A 16,653-nucleotide genomic window follows, 5' to 3' on the forward strand; every position below is an offset into this window, starting at 1 on the left:
GCCGCTGGCGCCGGCGGGAGACGCGGCGGGGCCGGGGCTGGGCGGGCGGCGGGAGCGGGAGCGGAGCGGAGCGGAGCTGAGCGGAGCCTCGGCCGCGATGCCGCGGGAGATCATCACCCTGCAGCTGGGCCAGTGCGGCAACCAGAGTGAGCGCGCACCGGGCGGGGCCGGGATGCTTTTGGGGATGGGGGGGGAACTGGCGGGGCCTTGTGAGGTGGGGCGGGGCCTTGTGAGGTGGGGCGGGGCTTTGTGGGACGGGACGGGACGGGGCCCTGTGGGGCGGGGCGGGACCTGCGGACCGGGCCTCTCCGGGCCCTGCCCCGCTCCCGGTACCGGTGTCGGTGCCCAGCCCGTCCCGTCTGACCGCGCCCTCCCGCAGTCGGGTTCGAGTTCTGGAAGCAGCTCTGCGCCGAGCACGGCATCAGCCCCGAGGGCATCGTGGAGGAGTTCGCCACCGAGGGCACCGACCGCAAGGACGTCTTCTTCTACCAGGTACCCGCCGTCCCCGGGCCGGGAGGGGCGGACACAGCGCATGGGATGTACTGCCCTCGGCCCCGCTGGGCTGCGGGCTGTCCGTGCCTGCCCCAGCCCTCTCCGCAGCCCCCGCGGGCCACCGAGAGCGGTGGCTCAGCCCAGCCTCCCGCTCGCAGCCAGTGACGGCTCCCGCCCGCGCTCCCGGTGTGTCCGCGGAGCGCTGTGTGGGCGGAGCGGCGGCACGAGGCGCTGCCACTGGCGGTGCCTTATGTAAGCACCCAGAACGCCCCCGCCCGTGCTGGGGATGCTCCGGGGCTCAGGCTGCGCAGAGCCAGCTTCTCTCCCTCCCTCCTCCCCTTCGCCAGGCCTGGCTGTGCTGTGCTGCTCAAGCTCCCCCTTCCCGGGCTGCAGCAGCGCTGTGAGATCCTCCTGCTCCCGTTGCAGGCCGACGATGAGCACTACATCCCACGGGCCGTGCTGCTGGACCTGGAGCCCCGCGTCATCCACTCCATCCTCAACTCTCCCTACGCCAACCTGTACAACCCAGAAAACATTTACCTGTCTGAGCACGGAGGGGGAGCTGGGAACAACTGGGCCAGTGGCTTCTCGCAGGTACCAGCCCTGGTGCTGCTGGGTGAGACGCAGGGATTAGGGTTTTTTCATGACCTCCTCGTGCAGCTCAGTCCCACTCACTGGCAGGGACTGTGGCACACTGGGCATGGGGCACTGGGTCACGCTGCCAGTCTGACTTAGCATCACAGCAGGCTTGAGCAGCTCTTCTCCACGTTCTGTGGGAAAGGAACAAAACCAGGTCTGGTTTCTCTTGCAGGGAGAAAAGATCCACGAAGATATTTTTGACATAATAGACAGAGAGGCTGATGGGAGTGACAGTTTGGAAGTAAGTACAACAGGGATTTGGATCCGGCGGCTCTGCCTGGTGTTCTCCCAGCCAGGCTGCTCTTTGTAAGGTTGAGCTCAGCACTCTGGTGTGCACAGGCTTGCTAAACGTTCTTCTGGGGCTGGAGACACAGAGAGGGGAACCAGGGACAGGAGGTTTGTCCATCACCACTCCACCTGTCAGCCTGCCCTGGAAATCCTCTCACTGTTTGCTCATGGGGCGTTTTTCTTTGTACCATCCATGTGAACCTGTTCTCTGTGCACAGACAGACAGGGCTGCTGGGTGTTCTTTTCAGGCTGTCACGTGGCAGCAGGGGAAGGGCAAATGTCACCTAAAACAAATAGAAGATTCAGGAGCCCGTTGTGGGAGCTGAGGAGGTAGAAGCTGCTCTGGAGCTCTAGAAGGAAGAAGGGGCATGGAGGACCCAGGAAAGGTCTGAAGAAGTGCACCTGTATTTAGTGTGACAGACTGGATCCTGGAGGTGGCACTGGAGCTATTTTGAAGCCTGTTCTGGGTGGGAGGGATCCTGGAGGTTCCCAAGCAGCTATTGCACGTTGCAGGGAGTGCAGAGAGGAGCCAACTCTGCTGTGTCCGTGCTCTCAGCTGCCCTGGGGAGCTCTGGCCCTGGCCAGTGGGTCTCTGCTGGAGATGTTGGGGGTGGCACAGCCTGCGCTGGGGTTGAGCTGCAGCTTTAGCACTGCCTTCTGCTTCCTTCCAGGGGTTTGTGCTTTGCCACTCCATCGCTGGTGGAACAGGCTCTGGGCTGGGCTCGTACCTCCTGGAGAGACTGAATGACAGGTGAGCACAGCCCTGTCCCCGTCCTGCACCACAGAGCCTGGCCCAGCCTGGGCACCCTGCCCAGAGCTGGAGAGCGCTGACTCAGAGCCACCACCCCCACCCAAACACTGTCTTGTGCAATCCCTGGCGCGCTGCCTGTGGAGGGATGGCTCCTGATATGCCTGGGGACTTCAGAGGCTCTGAAACTGTCCAAGCTCTGCCTTCCCTTGGCTGTTCTTATCAGGCAGCTGCCTGCGGACACCCTGACTGTGCAGGGGGAGGATGGGAGGCTCTGGCTGTAAGCTCTGAGCTGCTGTCCTGGCCTGTTTAAGCTTGCAGCCTCTTGAAAAGGCTTGTGAGCAGCTGCTTAATCGGCCTGTGGATGGCTCAGTCTCCCTGCAGCTCCCCTGGCAGCCAGCTCCCGTGCTGCTGGGGTAGGCACTGCTGGGACACATTCTCTCCCTCCCTGGGAGCCACTCTGGCTGCAGCTCTGGTGACTCACCCTGTCCTGAGCCCTGGAGACTGGGAAGGCAGTTTGTGGGAGGTGAGAGTGCTGGCTTGGCAGCGTTAACCCTTGAGGTGGCTGCACTTCTCACCAGGTATCCCAAGAAGCTGGTGGAGACCTACTCGGTGTTCCCAAACCAGGATGAGATGAGCGATGTTGTAGTCCAGCCCTACAACTCTCTGCTGACACTGAAGAGGCTGACTCAGAATGCTGACTGTGTGGTAAGAGCCCCGTGGTGCAGCGAGCCCCAGGGTGACAGCCCCTGTCTCCACAGCCCATGCTGGGGCAAGTGCTGCAGCAGCACCATGTGCCTGTGAGCCCTGGATGTAGCAACAAGTGTGCCCCCAGCAGAAGGGCCGAGCAGATGTGATGGTCCCAGGGACCCTCATTGGCTCTGTGCTAACCCCTGTGCAGCTGACTGGTATTTCTGTCTCTGGGATCCAGCAGATCTTCCCAAGGCAGTGAGGGCTGTCTCTGCTTCCCCTGTGCAGCTGTGCTGCAGCCTCTGCCTGAACTCGATCCCGGCATTACTTTCAGCACCCACAGCCCCCACAGCCAGGCAGCACCTTCAGCCTGCTCTGGGACCTTCGGTTGTGTCTGACTGAGGTGCTGCTTGTCCCCTGCAGCTGATCCCTGCATGTGGCAGGGCAGGAGCAGCTTCACCAGAGCTGCTGGGGCTGGGGCTGGTGTGTGGTGCTGGCCCAGGGGCAGAGCTCTTGGGGAGAGTGCAGGGAGCCCAGCCAGGAGGGAGGGAAGAGCTTCCATTGACGGTGTCGGTTACACTGCACAGATGAGTCAGCTTGTGGTTTCGAGTGTCTGCCACCTGCACAGAGGGCTGTGCTGGGCCCTGGGACACGTAGCTGGGACTGCCCTTCCTCAGCTGCCTCCGAGGCCCTTCATGGAGCCGGGTTTCTCTTGCAGGTGGTTCTGGACAACACAGCCTTGAATCGTATCGCGACAGACCGGCTGCACATTCAGAACCCGTCGTTCTCGCAGATCAACCAGCTGGTGAGAAGGGCTCTTCGGCACGAGGCTTCCCTGCTGTGTTCAGCTCATTCTTAACCTGCTGCATGGGCTGGGCTCACGGGTGGGCAGCCTGGAGCTGTGAGTGAGAGTCCTCTGCCCTTCTGGGTGCTCCAGCTTCCCCTGGCACGGCCGCACGAGGCAGGTTGTGACGCGTCCTGTGGCGCTGTGGTGACACAGGTGCTGACCCCCTTCTCTCTCCCCCACAGGTCTCCACCATCATGTCTGCCAGCACCACCACGCTCAGGTATCCCGGGTACATGAACAACGACCTCATCGGGCTGATCGCCTCGCTGATCCCCACGCCCCGGCTGCACTTCCTCATGACGGGGTACACGCCACTCACCACCGACCAGTCGGTAAGGCAGCCCCAGGCACCCCTCCCCGTCCCCGAGGGCAGGGGAAGCTGCCACGCTCACCCTGTAGCATCTTTCAGTCCCGTGTCTCGGTGTGAGCTGTCGCTGCATGCCCCACATCCCAGGCCTGTGCGCTCACACCACGTGATGGCCGCGTGTGCAATGAATCAGACATAAGCAGGCAGTTGTGCATGTGCCAGGCTACCTGCTGCATGCATCAGGGCGGCTGACGAGATCACAGGGTAAAAAGCCACCCTTAAAAACGATCAGAGCAAGGCCAGCAGAGCGGCCCTGCCAGTCCTGCCACATTGGGCCATTTGGGTCCAATCTCTATTAATCATTGTTACTCCTAAATTCATGTTGGACTCCAGGTGTCAGCCCCTTCCTGGGGCTCGAGCTGTGTCTGGGAGGGGACTTGCCAGCCCTCAGCACATCAAGCACTGTGCTTGCATTTGGCTTGTCCCCAGCCAGGGCCCTCCACCCCCTCAGTGCGAATGGGGCAGTTCTGTTTGGGAGGCACTCGCCTGCACTGGCCCGTTGTGGTCCAGCAGGAGCTAACAGCTGCTCTTCTCCTCTCCTGCGTGCATTTCCTCAGGATGTTGCTCAGAGAAGCAAATCTGAAAAACTGCTGGCTCTGAAAAGGGTATCAGTGTGTGATCTGTCCTCCCAGGGGAGGAGTGTGGGCACGGCTCAGCCAGTGGCTCAGACGGTGCAGGAGGAAGCTGCCACCTCACCCAGTTGTCCCTGCTGTGAGCACTCTGGGTTCTGGCCCCAGCTGTGACCCCCCCTGACTGGTGGCAGCTGAGCAAAGCTCAGACAGCACTTGGGGATGGCAGTGGCTGGTCTGCCCATAGCTGGGAGCTGGGCGGGGCAGGGAGGGGATGGAGTGGGGAACAACCCCTCTCTTGTCAGACCCCCACTGCTCTCAGCTGAGCTTCATCCTCAGCCCCTGCTGTGCTGTGGGGGGAGGCAGACAGCCCCCGTGCTGGAGGCTCCACTGACAGTCTGTTCATCCTGGCTGTGCCTGTTGTGTGATTTTGGGATTTTCCTCCTGCATGTGGCTTTGCACGTGGCCCCATCCCTGGGGTGAGGGCGTCTCTGCCCAGCTGCCCCCTGTGCTGTGTGTGTGTGCTGGGCAGTGGGAGGGTGGGGAGCAGCACACCTGCTCCCTCTCACCCCCGGCTGGCCTGTGCAGGTGGCCAGTGTGAGGAAAACCACAGTCCTGGACGTGATGAGAAGATTGTTGCAGCCTAAAAACGTGATGGTGTCCACAGGGCGAGACAGGCAGACCAACCACTGCTACATCGCCATCCTCAACATCATCCAGGGGGAGGTGGATCCTACACAGGTGAGCTCCCACAGCCGTTCAGGTGCTGATGGCCATGGTGCGGCCCAGGGAAGGGCATGGTCACTGCCTGTGCAGCGATCCTGGGGCAAGACTGGACAGTGCCTGAGAACTGGCTCCAGGTTGCTCCTGTGTGAGCTCTGCCCTCTTGGAAAGGCCACAGTCCTGCTGAAATCCACCTTCCTGTGGCCACGCCTCCTGTGAGGAGCAGCTCTTGGGTCTGCTGGGACCCAGCTTTTTGCCCTTCACCCTGCTTCCCCTTGGTGTTCTCACCCCACCAGGTTCACAAGAGCCTGCAGCGGATCCGGGAGAGGAAGTTGGCCAACTTCATTCCCTGGGGCCCTGCCAGCATCCAGGTGGCTCTGTCCCGCAAGTCCCCTTACCTGCCGTCCGCTCACCGCGTCAGTGGCCTCATGATGGCAAACCATACCAACATCTCCTCGGTGAGTGCCTTCCCCCGCCCCACTAGGCCCCACAGCCCTGGTGTCCCTTCAGTCTGGGGCCATCACGAAGCCAGGGCAGGCCTTGCCAGGGGGTGGAGTGGGTGGCTCCCAGCGGGGCTCAGGTCTGGTCCAGGGTCCCATCAGTCCTGCTGTGCTGTTCTCTCGGGAAGGGTCCCCAGGGAGCCCCGGCCCCTGTGACCCCGCGCTGCTCTCCAGCTGTTCGAGCGGACGTGCCGGCAGTACGACAAGCTGCGCAAGCGGGAGGCCTTCCTGGAGCAGTTCCGCAAGGAGGACATCTTCAAGGACAACTTCGACGAGCTGGACAACTCCCGGGAGATCGTGCAGCAGCTCATCGACGAGTATCACGCGGCCACGCGCCCCGACTACATCTCCTGGGGCACGCAGGAGCAGTGAGTGCCCTGCCAGGGGACGGGAGGGTCCCACGGCCAACCCCCACACGCGCCGGCAGGGCTCGTCTCTGCCGTGCCCACGTTTATCACCCCTCAGCGCTGCCCGGCGCGGCGGAGCCCTCGCGCCGGCCGCACACACGCTGCGCTCCTCCGCGCAAGTTGCTCTGTGGGGAGCGGCACTGCCCCTGCAGCCCCTCGGCGGGGGCACAGCCCCCGCCCTACCACGTGCCCTGGCCCAGGACAGGACTGGGGCAGCTGCGCGCTGTGCTGGGAGGGAACCTCCACCCGTGGGAGCGACGCTCGCTGGGAGGAGGAGGAGAGCGATCCCGGGGCTGGGAACAGGCCTGGCCCCCAGAGGTGGGTGCAGACAACCCCCATGGCCAAAGGCTCCGTGTGGCTGAGCTAGTCCTTGCCCTGGGCAGGAGCCTTGTTCCTCCTTTGCCAGATCAGGCCTGGGGCACGGGCTGTATCTATATTTTTGTAGGTTATTTTGCTTTAATAAAGGCTGTTCCTGCACTAATGCTGCTTGCACAGCTCCTGAGCGAGCAGCCGGGCAGGGAAGCAGCTGCAGACACTGAGACCAGCGCTCGCCTTGCCCGGCCGGATGGCCCTGCTGTGCAGCCACAGCCTGTGGGGGCCCAGCTCGGCAGGACACTGCTCATGGGCACGTCCCGGGGTGCACGGGGCCAGCCCTGCCCCAGCCAGCAGTACTGTGGAGCCCGGGCGGCACTGGGCGACCGCTGCAGCAGAGCCAGAAATACTGGCAGGACCTGCCAGCACGGCTGACCAGGGCTGGGACCGGCGCCGCCCTGCCTGCAGAGCACGTGGTGCCCGCATGGATGTTCCACAAGGGCGAGGCCCCACGGAGGAGGAGATCATGAGGGGCTGGGGGTGCCCTCAGCGCTCGGGATCTGAGGCAGGGGCTGGCACTCTTGGGAAGGGCACGGGCTTGGGGCTGGATGGTGTCGGGGCACACGGACATGGCAGCTCTGGTCCTGCCCTGTGGGAGTTTGGATGCGGGCGGGGGACATGGGGCAGTGATGGCGCCAGCCCAAGCCCAGGCAGCCCAAGGTGAGAATTAGCGTTTTCCTCTTACCCTGTGGGGCGCAGAGCAGGAGGCTAAAAATACAGCCACCATGGCAGCACGGGCTCCCACGCCTTCTTTGGCAGCAGCCTCACAGCAGTGCCCGCGGCTGGGGCAGTTCCCCCCGCCCGGCGCAGCCAGTGCCAGGGGCTGCCGGGGAGCTGGAGCTGCCTGTGCTCTTGGTGAAGTGCCAAAGGGCACCCAGCACTGACCGGAGGGACGGCAGTCCCTGCCCCCAAGGACACACTGTGCTGCTACTCCCCGCCGCCTGTCCCAGGCCCCGCTGCCCTTGCTGCCCCAGGGATCTGACTGTCCCGGCCTCCCACTGTCCCTCCCACTGTCGACCCAAGCTCTGGGACAGGAGGCCCAGCCTTTCCTTTGTGCATTTATTTAGAAAAACAAACAACCAACCCCTCCTCCCCAGGACAGAACTGACAAACTCTACAGAGGCAACACTGAGGGGCTGAGCCCCAGCCGTACCAGCTGCCACCCCACTGGCCACCCCCTCGACACGAGCTCAGCCACAGGGCCACCACAGAGCCACAGGACCTGGCCAGTGAGCCAGGAGGAGCCTGCAGGTCCCCAGGGTGGCTCGGCCAAAAGCCGCCCGCAGCTTTCCAGGAGGGGTGGGTCCAGCGGACGGACAGACAGACAGACAGACAATGGCACAGCACTGCTGCCTGACACCCTCTGCCCCAGGCGAAGCCCCCAGGGCACCGGCAGAGCAATCAGACAGCACAAGTGCTGGAGGCGAAGGCACCAGGGTACAGGGGACGGGAACAGGCCTGAGGGCAGTGCGGGGAACCACCGTGGGGCGGCCCCACTGCCCGCCAGGGAAAGTGCTGGGAGATGTGGGGCGCACAGGCGTCTCAAAATAAATTAAGGAAATAACCAGAAAGGCAATGGCAGTGGGTGGGGGGAAGAAGGAGCCCCTGATCCCCTGCTCCACGGAACAGCTGGGGGCCAGCACAGACCTGCCGCTTGCTGCTGGGCTGGCAGCCCTCCCGCCCCGGTCATCAGAGCACCTGTGTGGCTGTGCTGGCCGCCAGGCTAGCTGTGAGAGGAACCCACCGGTGGCCGGTGCTGCCAGGGCCCAGCTGCAGGGCAGAGCCCCTGGGGCAGCACAGTGGATTCCGAGGTGGTGGGGCTGGTGGGGGATTCCTGGGGCCGAGGCAGCCGCTGGGCACCCGCAGAGGCGAGGTACGTGTTGAGGAGCTGGGCGATCTCGTCCACCTGCAGGCAGAGGGGTCGTAGTGAGTCGCCCTGAGGCACCCCTGTCAGGGAGGGAAGCGTGGAGGGATGGCTGCCCCTTACCTGGGAGGTCTCAAAAAGCAGGTCTCGGTCCTCCACAGAGAGGCGAAAGGTGCTGCTGTCGGAGGCGCCGAAGGAGGAGATGCGGCCGTAGCAGAAGCTGTCCAAGGGCTCGGGCTCCCCCGGCTTGTAGAGCGAGACGGCCTTGGCCCCGATGCCCAGCCACAGGCGCTGGGGCCCGGCCCCCACCGGGCTCTGTGAGGAGAGGGGTGTCAGGGCCACCCACTGCCAGGGCTGCCCCCATGCCCTGCCCGGCCGGGGCCTCACCACGTGCAGGTCGACGTCGAAGAGCGTGGAGCCGAAGCCAGGCCACTCCCGCACCAGGGCCACATAGGCAGCCATGGCCTCGGGCCGGCCCATGCCCTGCAGCAGCTTCCACTTCTCCACGATGGCAGCCATGGTGCTGGCCCCCTCCTCGCGCAGGCGGCCCCGCAGGCGCTGGTCCCGCTCGGCCCGCTGCTTGGCCAGCGCCTGGCCCCAGAGCCCGCCGGCCAGCAGCCCTGCACGCAGCCGGGCCCCCCGGCATTTGGCAGGGGGCCGGTGGGGTGGGGGCGGCAGGCGGGCGTGCAGCACGTGGGGCGGGAAGAGCTCCTCCAGGCGCGGGAAGGGCGCGTGGGTGGAGAAGTCGCTGTTGAGGCTCTGCAGGCGCAGGGCTGCCAGCGTCTGCAGCGTCTCCTCCGACGTGGGCACGTAGCCCCGCAGCACCATCTCGTGTGCCTGCAAAGAGCGCGGGGTGAGCCGGCACGGCACGGCCGCCACGGCACGGCCACCCCAACCCCAGTGTGGCACTCACCTGCTCGAAGAGGAGGGCGAACTCCAGGCTGTCCCGTGGGACATTGTCCGTGTCCAGGAAGCCGTAGTGTTTGAAGCAGAGCCGGCACGGTGGGTCCTGCTCACGCTGCTCCCCGGCCAGGCTGCAGCAGACATGACCAGCTCCATCAGCTCATGGAGGAACCCCACACCGTCCCCTCCTGCCTGTGGCTCCCCGACCCCTTTCCTCATAGGCAGCAGAGTGGGACATTTACTTTTCAAACCTGGTGAGGACATCAGCGAGCAGTGTGGCACTGCCCACTGGCTGCTCCCGCCGCCGGGACTGCTCGTAGAGCGCGAAGAGGTTGGGGCTCTGGGACAGCCCCAGGCGCGACACCAGCTCCTGGGCCACCTGGGCGAGACAAAGGCAACCGACGGTGACCACGTGTCCCTGGACACGGCGCTCAGGGCTGCAAAAGGACACAAGCAGGTCATGGTGGGCAAAGGCAGGCGGCCCCCAGTCCCTCTCCATCATGGCTCAGGTGGGAGAGACCCGCAGGAGCTCCTCGCTTCCCATGACACGCTGCCCCACCCAGCCCTGCATGCCAAAACACCCCCAGCCCACTGCCCGGCATGGCTGCGACCCCTCACCTCCTGGGCCGTGGTGTGGGAGCTGATGGCCACGCTGCAGGCGGGCGCCCCAGGGCAGTGAACGGTGCAGATCATCTCCTGCCGCTGCATCAGCATCAGAATCTCGTCCAGGGAGGGCACACACTCCCGTCCCTTTGTCTTTCCCAGTGCCTCCCGGATGAAGCAGGCATACTTGGCCATCTCTGAGGCGGGGAAACAGCTCTCAGTCCTGCAAGAAACGCCAGGAGGGTCAGGATGGCACGGACCCGAGCGGGTATGGCAACCTGACAAGCCCTCTGCCTGCAGCTGGCACCCCTGGCACTCACTTGTCCAGGTGGAAGCGCAGGAAGCGCAGGACAGGCGGGGAGGGCAGGAAGGTGCAGCTCATGCAGGTGAGGAGTTGCCAGTAGTGCAGGTCGCCCTGCCCGCCCGGCGCCGGCGGCTCCGTGGTCTGCTTCACCAGCTGGCAGTAGATCTCATCCACCAGCGGCGGCAGGTCCAGGCAGGTCTGCAGGACGCCCTGCATCAGCGGCACCGGGTCCCGCTCCGACTCCAGCTGCTGCAGCGAGTTGAAGAGCTTCACAGCCTCATCACGCAGCGTGGTGTAGCTGCGGGGGCCGGGGGCTGCAGGACGGGACGGAGGTTAACAGCTGCCAGCAGCTGGGCACTGTCCTGACAGCTGGGGCCAGCCAGGACCCAGCCCAGCGCCCACCTGCCCTGCACAGCGCCCAGCCAGGGCATCGCTGCCACCAGCCCAGGGTGCAGGATCTGGCTTCGTGCCCCCCACCCGTCCCTCACCACTTTGGTCCAGGCTGCCGTAAGGGAAGGGCAGCAGGGGAGCATAGAGAGGGCCGCTGGTGTAGCGCAGGATGGGGTTGCAGCGGTAGATCTGCTCCAGAACCTCGGGGCTGCTGCTGTGCTCCTGGGGGACAAAGCGATGGCAGCAGCTGCAGAGGGGTCGCCCGGCTGAGTGCCTGGCACAGCCACCTCCCCAGGGCACATGAGGCCCTGAACACCCATCCTCATGCTGCCAGAGGCTGCAGGCGTGGGGCAGTGCCACAGGCTCACCTCCACGTCGCGCATGAGCAGTTGGGTGGGCGTCTGCACGGGCGCTTTGCTGTCGATGACCTTCTGCACGGCACACACCCAGCGCACGGCCTCGTTCAGGTGCTCCGTGTACAGGCGGTAGCAGTGCTTCCTGCCAAACACCGTCACGCTCCAGTAGCCTGCGAGGGACAAACCACTCACCCACTGCTCGCCAGCTGTAAGGACCCCCCTGAACCGGGCCAGGTTCAGCACCCCGGGATTCGGCATAGCCCCCAGGACCGGGGAGGGTGACCCAGGGCACAAAGGGCCATGAAGATGTGGCCAAGGGGTATGGGAACCTCACCTGTCTCCTTGTAGAGCTGCTTGTCTGGCCAGAGCACAGAGCAGAGGCTGGTGAGCACGAGGGAGCCCAGCCGCCGGGCCCCCTTCTCGTTGCTGCTGTAGTAGTCTAGGGAGTCAGGTGTCAGCACGAACCAGTACTTCCGAGGACGAATCCAGGGAGTCTTCATGCAGCCCCGCATCTCCCGCTGCAGCCAGCCTGGGAAGAGAACCCTCAGTCCCCACGGCCAGCACCATTCGCCCCACCAGCTTTTCTGTGCAGGGCAGGGTCTGCTTGGCACCCGCCCAGCCAGTACCTCTGTCCCTGTGGGATGGGACCAGCCACAGCTGGGGCAGAACCCCACCTTTCACAAGAGCATCAGGGTCATCCTCCACTGGCCCTGGGCCCTTCTCCACGATGAGGCTGCGCATCTCCTCCGCGACAAGTAGGGACCTGGGGACAACACAGGGCTGAGCTCGGGGTGCCTGCATGTGTCTTCCACAGTCCCTGAACAGGAGCTAGCCCAGGGGCTGGGGTCAGCTGGGTCCTGAGGGTCTCTGGGCACCCCAGCCCTGTGGTGGGAACACGGCAGAGTCATTGGGTGCAGATGACCCTGGCTAAAAATAAGCTGTTTGCAGTCGCGGCCCTGCCAAGGAATTCGGAAAATGAACAACCAGGAAGGAATGTTGGCAGTAGCGTCAGTACTGGGAAGACAGGGAGCGAGCAGGCCCCTGTGCCCCAGCCCCCCATCTTCCCCAGCACAGACCGCCGCAGGGCACAGCCTCTGCCGATGGACATGGTCCAGAAGAGCCTCCTGGCACAGGAAGAGTCACGCACAGCCCCACTGGCTAAGCTTGCAGCAGTCAAGCTATCTGCCATGGCAGAGGAACGGAGGCACGCCTGAGGATGCGCCAGGGATGGGGACAAGCACGGCTGTCCTGGCTCTGCCATCCCTGTTCTAGCTGACAGAGCGACACAGCCTCGTGTTCAGCGCACACCAGCACCAGGGCAACCTCCCACAGCATGCCAGTCCCCCAGCTCCTGCGAAGGAGGATGTGATGGGATGCCCAGCAGGCTGGATGCAGGGGGTTACTCACCGCTCCGAGCCACTGCTGCTACGGGTGGGCTGGCTCAGGCTCACCTCCAGGGATCCCTGGGGAGGAAGGAGACGTCTCAGCCCCACGGTCATCGACTCGTGCCCCCGGCCATCCCCCCCACTGACTGTGCGCCTCCTTGCCAGCCCAGCTCCAGGCCCAGAGGGACAGGCTCGCATCCCGCTGCCATGGGGCAGGGAGCTTCAGTGCCCCCACGGCCGTGGCAGGGCCCAGCGTTGCAGCTGGGGCACCCGGGGGATGCGGGGGCAGCCGGCGGGCGCGCTGGCCGCGTGTCCTCAGCTGACCCGGCCGGCTGAATACCGTGCAGAATTGCACAAGGTCAGTGCTGAGTAATACGCTTACGGCACAAAGTCCCATTGTAATGGGGCCGCTGACTTCCTGCCCGCGGCGGTGGGACGCGGCTCTGGGAAGTCCCTGGCCCTGCAGCGGGACAGGGTCGGTTCCTCCTCGCACGGCACAGCTTGACATGGACGGTGCCGCTCACGTGATGAGCCTGGCACACGTGCTGGGACACGAGGCAGAGCCCAGGCACTGTCAGGCACCGAGCTGAGCAGGGCACCCTGGCAGAGCGGGGTGCGGGGACACGGCAGTACCAGCGATGCTGCCCCAGGAGATGAACGGGAGCTCCTGCCAGCTGTAGCCCAATAGGGCAGCCAGAGGCATGACAGGCCAGAGCACGCCACACAACGCCAAGAAAAAGAGACAGATACTAAAAATAGCGACAGGGAGGGGGGAGCTGCCGCAGGTATGGCTGCACCACGGGGCAGGGCCAGGCACCACTGACCCGTGGCATTAAGGGCACCTGTCACATAGTGCTGGTGCCTGTGCACGGGGCCAGCACCTCAAGCCAGTGTCCCGCTGGCTGGGAAGGGCCCCACACGCTCCTCAGGGCTTTGGGCACAGAGACAGCGCCCAATTTCTCGCGGGCAGTCCAGAGGAGGTGGTGGTGGCTGTCGGCTCCTTCTCAGAGATATAAATAAACTGGAGAGGAGTCGTGGCAGCTCCCACGCTCCCAGGAAGGGGCAGCCAGCACTGTGGGTTTCCAAGGACCCCCTGGACACGGCAAAGGGCTCCCCGGGGAGCTGGCGTCACCAGCCGCCCACGCCAGCCCGGCTCTCCGGAGCCAGTGTGGCCCATGGGATGCTGGAAGCCCAAAGACAGCTCCTGCCACAGTCGTGCCCTTGGCACTGCCACCAGCTCCCAGAGGGCCCCACTCCAGCCCTGCCAATGTCCCCACTGCCCACCATCCCAGGGGCCTGGCACTGCTAGGAAAGGGGACTTTCTGCCAGGGCCCTGCTGCAGCCCCTGCAAAGACAGCGGAGAGGAGCCGCAGCAAGCGGGACAGGGCTGTCACCACCCACTGTGTCCCTCCCGGACTGGGACTCGGCCCCGTGGCCCTGGGTGCCGGAGACCGCGCCGGGACGGGCAGGAGGCCCCCCGGGAGCCGGGGGTTTCCCCCGCGCCCCGCGCTATCAGCCGTCCCACACACAGCCTGGCCGAAGGAAGCGCCGGTTTCCGCCGCTCCGCTTCCTCCGGAGAGGAAGCAGCCGGAGCAGGGAGATCCAGGCCCGCTCCCCGCGCCCGGCACGTGCTCCTGGGACAGACCCGGCCCCGCTCCGGGCCGGTGTGGGTCTGGCACGGCAGCCCCGCGGCCCCCGCCCCGAGGAGCGAGCAGCGCGGGCCGGAGCAGGCAGGAGCAGGCAGGAGCAGGCAGCGCCCGGCTCAGGCTGCACTCCAGCAGCTGGTGGGCGCCGGGTCCCGCCGCCGAGGCACCGGCCCCACGCCGGGACCCAGCTGGCAGCGAGCCCCGCAAGTTCCGACCCTGCCTCGTGGTCCCCGGACCTCCCGCGCCCCCATGGAGGCTGCTCCCGCACCCGCCGGGACGACTTCCCCCCCACGCCCCGCGGGACCCCCCGGGCGGGGACGGGGACGCGCCAAGGGCACCCCGGGAGGCGGGACCGGCGGGGATAGGACCGGGCGGCGGGGATCGGGCCGGGTCCAGAGGGTTCTCGCGCCACCGGTCCCGCCGCGGCGCCGCTGCTCCGTCCCGAAACCGGTGCCGGCCCCACCTGGTCTCCCTGGGTGCGGAGCTCGAAGGACGCCTCCTCCTCCTCTTCGGCCTCGCCGTCAGCCTCCCGCTCCGCCTCGCCGTAGTCCCGCCGCAGCAGAGTGAAGCCCCGCCGGCAGCACAGCAGCCACCACAGCCCGCCCGGGAACGGCATCGCCCCGCCGGCACCGACGGGACGGCACCGGCACCGGGACGCGACGGGACCAGCCCGCCGCCCGCCCGTCCCGCGCACCGCCCGCCGCCGCCGCCGCCGCCGGGACCGGCCCTGCCGCCGCCCCGGGCGGGCCGGGCCGCGCGTCACCGGCCGCCGCCAATCGCTGCGCGGGGCCCGGGGCGGAGCCAGCGCCCGGGGCGGCGGGGCCGCCGCTGCGTCAGCGACCGGGCGGGGGGGAGCGCGGGGCCGGGCTGCGGCGGGGCCGGGACTCCCGGAGCCACCGCCGGCGGGACGCAGCGGGCTCCCCCCGCACCTGGTGGGGCACCGGCACCGGGCACCGCCCGCACCCAGTGTGGGCACCGGCACCGGGCACGGGCCCCTGCCCTGCCCCGCGGCACCGGCACCATGTGCTGCCCTGGCTCCTGACTCGCGCGTGGACACGGGAAGGCGGCTCAGCCCGGTGCCGTGCCAAGTGTGTGCCAGCGGGCAGCACCGGGGCTCCGTGCTCGCAGCGTGGGCAGCAGGGCACCGTGCCCAGCCAGGCCTGACCTGCCGGCCCTCGTGGCGAATTTCCACAGAGGAGCTGGCAGAAGGGGCTCGTGGCGGACTCACACCCAGTGCCACAGCGACGCGGCTCGGCTCAGCCCTGGACCCGTCGAGCCTGGGGTGCCTTGGCAGCGCCCGGGCCCTGGCCCTGCTCGCTGGGCCCCAGAAGGGGTTAAGGCTCTGGTTTTGCTACAGCTGTTGGGTCAGCGCCGTCCCTGGGAACCCGGGGTGCTGGGATGCGCAGGCAGGAAGCGTCGGCTGCCAGTTCACCTCCCACGCAGCCTGCGCTGGGCTGTGCCGGGGGCTGAGCCCCGCTGTGGGGCCGGTCACGCAGCCAGGACAGCAACGGGCACTGGGCAGAGCCTGCCAGCCATGGGGACAGCAGAGAAGGGGAGCGGGACCACCTGAGGCCACAGGCTGGGAGGGCAGCGGGGGCAGCTGTGCTGCCTGGCCATTACTGCCTGATCCGGCCCTTGCTCCCCACCGAGGGCTGAGGGCAACACCATTACCACGGTTCTGCGTTGGCTTCTTCCAGTCGAGCGCTGGGTTAATCCCAAGCAGAGCAGGGGATGAGCGTGAAGCATCATCCAGCCTCAGGAAGCCGCCGGGCCGCGATGTGCTGTGGCACAGGAGCTCGTGGGGGCAGCGAGGAGGGGAGAGGAACGTCCCTCAGCCCCCACCCCAGGAGGGGGTTTCCAGTTGGACCCAGGGCGGGTTTTTACAGGGGGTTTCTGCTCCTCCGGCCCTGGGGACGGGCAGAGGGTGAACAGGGAACGGGGAGCGAGCAGGCAGAGGGCGGGCAGGAAGCGCGAGGTTCTGCTGCCTCCTGCAGGCATCGCCCGCCTGCGCCGGTGGCCACAGGGCCGCCACCCGGCCCCGAGCTCCTGTCCCGCAAAAGCCCACGGGGCAGCCCCGGCCCGGACGGAGATGACGCTCGCCCACGGGGACTCGACCGAGGTTTATTGTGAGAGTGGGAACCAGCTGCCTGCCCGGCCCCACTGTTTCACTCACCGACCCAGCTCACCGGCACCGCACGGACCCCCAGAGCACGCGTGACATTGCATGGCCCTCCCCACCCTGGATCACGTGTGATATTAGATGATCCCCCCACAACACACATGACATTGCAGGCTTCCCCCGGAGCACGTGTGACAATGTGGGAACCCCCACCCCAGCGGGTCACCGAGCACTGAAGGCACTCTCAGGACACGCAGGTGCTGTGGAGCTGCTCTTCCCTCTATCCACGAGTGTAGGGTCACCGTGCAGATTGTCCAGCGCTGCCCATGCCGGGTTACTCGCCAGGGCAGGCCCATGTATGGACAAGGTTCTCCCCAGGGAGCCGTGGAGGGGCCGAGCCCCGGGGCGCTGGTCCCTGCCGTGGCTGCGGGCACGGTGCCC

General features: G+C 66.2%; 2 protein-coding genes across 3 annotated transcripts; one reads left to right on the forward strand and one right to left on the reverse strand.

The window, feature by feature from the left end:
• Positions 1 to 14: 14 nt before the first annotated feature.
• On the forward strand, positions 15 to 6,751 carry TUBG1 (tubulin gamma 1). The gene is made up of 11 exons (XM_027896025.1): positions 15 to 146; positions 380 to 492; positions 919 to 1,086; positions 1,304 to 1,372; positions 2,091 to 2,170; positions 2,749 to 2,875; positions 3,576 to 3,662; positions 3,887 to 4,036; positions 5,229 to 5,381; positions 5,660 to 5,821; positions 6,038 to 6,751. Exons 1-11 carry the CDS (start codon positions 98 to 100, stop codon positions 6,233 to 6,235), a joined length of 1,356 nt encoding a protein of 451 aa, XP_027751826.1. The 5' UTR covers positions 15 to 97; the 3' UTR covers positions 6,236 to 6,751.
• Positions 6,752 to 7,687: 936 nt separating this feature from the next.
• PLEKHH3 (pleckstrin homology, MyTH4 and FERM domain containing H3) lies at positions 7,688 to 14,744 on the reverse strand. 2 transcript variants are annotated; one of them, XM_027896055.1, is made up of 13 exons: positions 14,557 to 14,744; positions 12,470 to 12,525; positions 11,737 to 11,825; positions 11,397 to 11,591; positions 11,075 to 11,232; positions 10,805 to 10,928; positions 10,333 to 10,630; positions 10,028 to 10,235; positions 9,652 to 9,788; positions 9,420 to 9,540; positions 8,894 to 9,343; positions 8,630 to 8,821; positions 7,688 to 8,548 (listed from the first exon to the last, which is right to left on the reverse strand). In XM_027896055.1, the coding sequence occupies exons 1-13, from the start codon at positions 14,707 to 14,709 to the stop codon at positions 8,366 to 8,368; spliced, it is 2,364 nt and encodes a 787-aa protein (XP_027751856.1). In that variant the 5' UTR covers positions 14,710 to 14,744; the 3' UTR covers positions 7,688 to 8,365. The 2 variants fall into 2 exon arrangements, with proteins under 2 accessions (XP_027751856.1, XP_027751855.1); XM_027896054.1 differs by having other exon boundaries at positions 8,630 to 9,343.
• Positions 14,745 to 16,653: the final 1,909 nt, after the last annotated feature.

This window comes from Empidonax traillii, unplaced genomic scaffold (genome assembly GCF_003031625.1).
Source record: "Empidonax traillii isolate 1590-97213 ecotype Southwest subspecies unplaced genomic scaffold, ASM303162v1 scaffold476:size613836, whole genome shotgun sequence".
NCBI classification, from domain to species: Eukaryota; Metazoa; Chordata; class Aves; order Passeriformes; family Tyrannidae; genus Empidonax; species Empidonax traillii.